At 53.9% G+C, this 3,126-nt stretch overlaps 1 protein-coding gene across 1 annotated transcript in view; it reads right to left on the bottom strand.

Moving 5' to 3' along the window:
• Positions 1-3,126, bottom strand: part of EHMT1 (euchromatic histone-lysine N-methyltransferase 1) — a gene marked incomplete at both ends in the record, with an annotated part of 55,829 nt that overhangs the window by 21,307 nt on the left and 31,396 nt on the right. The window contains one exon of the mRNA XM_010830287.1: positions 33-176. Within this exon, the coding sequence (XP_010828589.1) occupies positions 33-176 (144 nt within the window). The remainder of the gene's footprint in view (positions 1-32; positions 177-3,126) is intronic.

The following is a 3,126-nucleotide window of genomic DNA, read 5'->3' as shown; positions in this document are numbered from 1 at the left end:
CTGGGCGTGCCCGGGAGGCGGGCGGCACTCACGGCCGTGCAGAAGTAGCCGCAGCCGGGGCAGCACTGGTGCTTCACCATCCGGCCCCGGTGGTCCTCACACAGCACCAGCAGCGGCGCCTTGCTGGACGGACGCATCAGCTCATGCTTCACCACGCTGTTCGTGCACCTGCCCAGCTGCAATTGGGAGAGACCGGGTCAGCGCGCCACACCCAGCACGGGAGGGGGTCAGGAAAGCAAAGGGTGCAGGCGGTGCGGTCCTCCACATCCACCAGCCCACCAGAAGAAATGGGTCCAGTGAGAGTCGATGCCCCCCCACCCCCGCACAGAAATCAGGAGTGTGCTGGCTGCACGACTGTGTGTGTCTGTCACACGTGTGACAGAGACGCATGCTGAGAGGCAACCTCAAGCACGTGGACGATGCCTCGGTAAAGTTCACGGGATGGAGATGAGGGAACCGGCTCTGAGGGCGTCAGCCGCTGAGGCCGAGGTGGCCTGGGTATTCAAAGAGAAGAAATATTTTTGGGAAAGTAACAGCAGCTTAAGAATTCGATGGAATCCCACAAAAAAACCAGAGCAATTAGACAGCAAAACCAAAACCAGAGATGACACTTAAAACCAAAGGCCACAGGATGCAGGTGGGTGGGGTGGGCCTTGAGACACCAGGGTGCGGGCAGTGACAGGGCAGTACCCTATGGACCCGGGACAGGTGGGAGCCAGACACCAGAAGGGCCTCCCTGTACCCCAGAAGAGCGGGCAGCCTGGGAGACGCTGCCCAACCCCAGCGGGTCCAGCTTGGGACCTGGGGCCAGCACAGGCCAGCCACAAGGAGCCCTCAAACCCAACCTCCAGTCAGGGCACAAGGAAACCTGGACAAAGCTGAGCTGAGAGAGAGCAGGACAGGGAGAGAGAGAGAGAGCAGAGGATGGAGAGCAGTGTCCTCAGAGTCCCCGCCTTCAGCATTCTTGTTCACTCTTAACAACGGCTGAAGGCCCAAAGAGCTTTGCCCAAGTACAGTACACCCATTCATACTGACCATGTTAGAATTTAAGAGAGAATTTAAATTTAATTTAAAATAACAATTAAACCTATCACATAAAGAACATATTTTACATACTAAGTAAACAAACAGTCACTAAAGACCACATAATGTATGTTCCCATTTATATAGGCAAATCTATAGAGAAAGCAGAAAGTAGAGCTGGGGGGATGGGAGAATTTGGGCCTGACGCTAACATGTTAAGGGGATGTGGTTATTTTGGGGTGATGAAAATGTTGTAAAATTGATTGTAGTGATAGTTGCACAACTCTGACTTACTAAAAAACATTGAATTTTACTCTTTAAATGAAAAAAAAAAAAAGAACATATTTTAAATAAAAATTATTTTTAAACTATTTAATGAGCAATGTGTCATTGTTTTGTTTTATATTGTTCACAAAATTCTTTAACATCTGGTTTAATAAGACAGCCCGGTCGTACATCTGCTTCTGCATTCGGAGCAGACAAGTGTGGACACTCTTCTCTGGCTCCACAAGGGGGTTCCTTAAAAGATCTGCTGCGATGTGCATGTCTCAGTCCACCACCCACTCATCTCGTACCCCTACCCCGAGACCATCCAGGTGTCCTGACTGTGAGTGACTCTGTAACACCATGGAAATCACTCGTGCAAACATACAAATGCTCCTGTGTGCTCTGTGAAGCAGCAAAGAGAGGCAGTTCACTTTCTGAGAATCATTTCAAAAATGGTCTTCATAATGGCATTTCAGTATCACTGTGAAATGATGCTCTGAGGCCAAGATGAATAGGGCCCTGCAGGCCCAGGGGTGCGGGGAAGCTGCAATAATACCAATAACACAAAGACTAAAACCTGCTGAATCTGTTTAAACACGTGAGCTTGTAATATCTTAGAAGCAGAACTGGTCAACCTCCAAAAAACAGAGAACAAACCCACGGCCTCAACGACCAGGAAATGAAGAGAAGGCTCTTCCTCTGGGGCTCTGCTGTGTAACGTGACGAGGTGAAATGACAAGTCCTCATGAAACCATCAGCTGCCAAGTGAACAGTGAGCAGCACAGATGCACACTGAAACTCTGAGGGGGTACCAAGCACAGGCAGTGAGACCCCACAGCTCCAGCGTCAGAAGAAGAACCCAGAGGCCACGCCTTGGCTGGGGTGCACCCCCGCCACTGAGCCAGGTCCACCTGTGTCTAAACTGCAGACAAGTGGGCTGGACACCCTGCGTGTCTGGGAGCCGCTGACTCCAATCACAGGGTCCAACGGTCCTGCCGTTCCAGAGAGAAGCACAGAGGATGAATGGGCGGCGGAACACAGAAGCCAGGTGGCGGCTACCCGGGGCCAATCCTGCTTTCTGCCCCTGGTGTGGTTACTGGCGTGCCCGCCACCTGAGACAGACTCATCAAGCCCAACATCTGACCTGCATTGTTTTCTGGATCAATTTCCCAGGAAAAGACCCTGAGTCACTAAGACGAACTGCAGGGAATGGCAGTGGGGAGAGACAGCCGAAGCACCGGCTCATTACTCGGAAAAGCAGGAAGAGACGTCACTACTTGCTCTACGAACACAGGACGGGCCCGCTTCAGGGCCCAGCAGCCCTGCGGGTGAGGGGGTTGCCTGTCCCAGCGACACTGCGGTCGTGGCAGGAAGTATGGGAAGCTGCCCAACTGCTCACCGGGCAGCATTCGGCAGAGCTCTGAAGGCACAACTGCCCTGCAGGGAGCCTTGAGGAGCTGTGGGCAACGGGACCGACGCGTCCCTGAAGGCGCTCTGGCCAAACCAAGCTGGACGCAGGGACCGCCTCATAGCCCGGACGAGTGCCGGCCTCCAGCCCCGTGACCCAAGATAAAGGGGACCAACCGGCCGGGAACACCAGGCCACACGGACGCAGGGCCACAGGCGGTGGCGGAAGCTGCCTGCGTGTGGCCAGAGCAGAGGACACACACATCCAACCGTCCGCGACGCGTCACGTGACAGCAGGAGCCACTGCTGTTTCTGCTCCACGAGACATGCTGTGACCACTGGCTCAAAGCCAAGAGTGGCGGCGGCTGGCCCCAAGCAGCAGGGTCAGCAGTCAGCTGCGAGACTCTCTGTATGGGAAGCTCCTCTAAA

Source organism: Bison bison, unplaced genomic scaffold (genome assembly GCF_000754665.1).
Source record: "Bison bison bison isolate TAMUID 2011002044 unplaced genomic scaffold, Bison_UMD1.0 scf7180017858910, whole genome shotgun sequence".
Classification (NCBI taxonomy): domain Eukaryota; kingdom Metazoa; phylum Chordata; class Mammalia; order Artiodactyla; family Bovidae; genus Bison; species Bison bison.
This window is presented reverse-complemented; position numbering and strand designations above follow the sequence as displayed.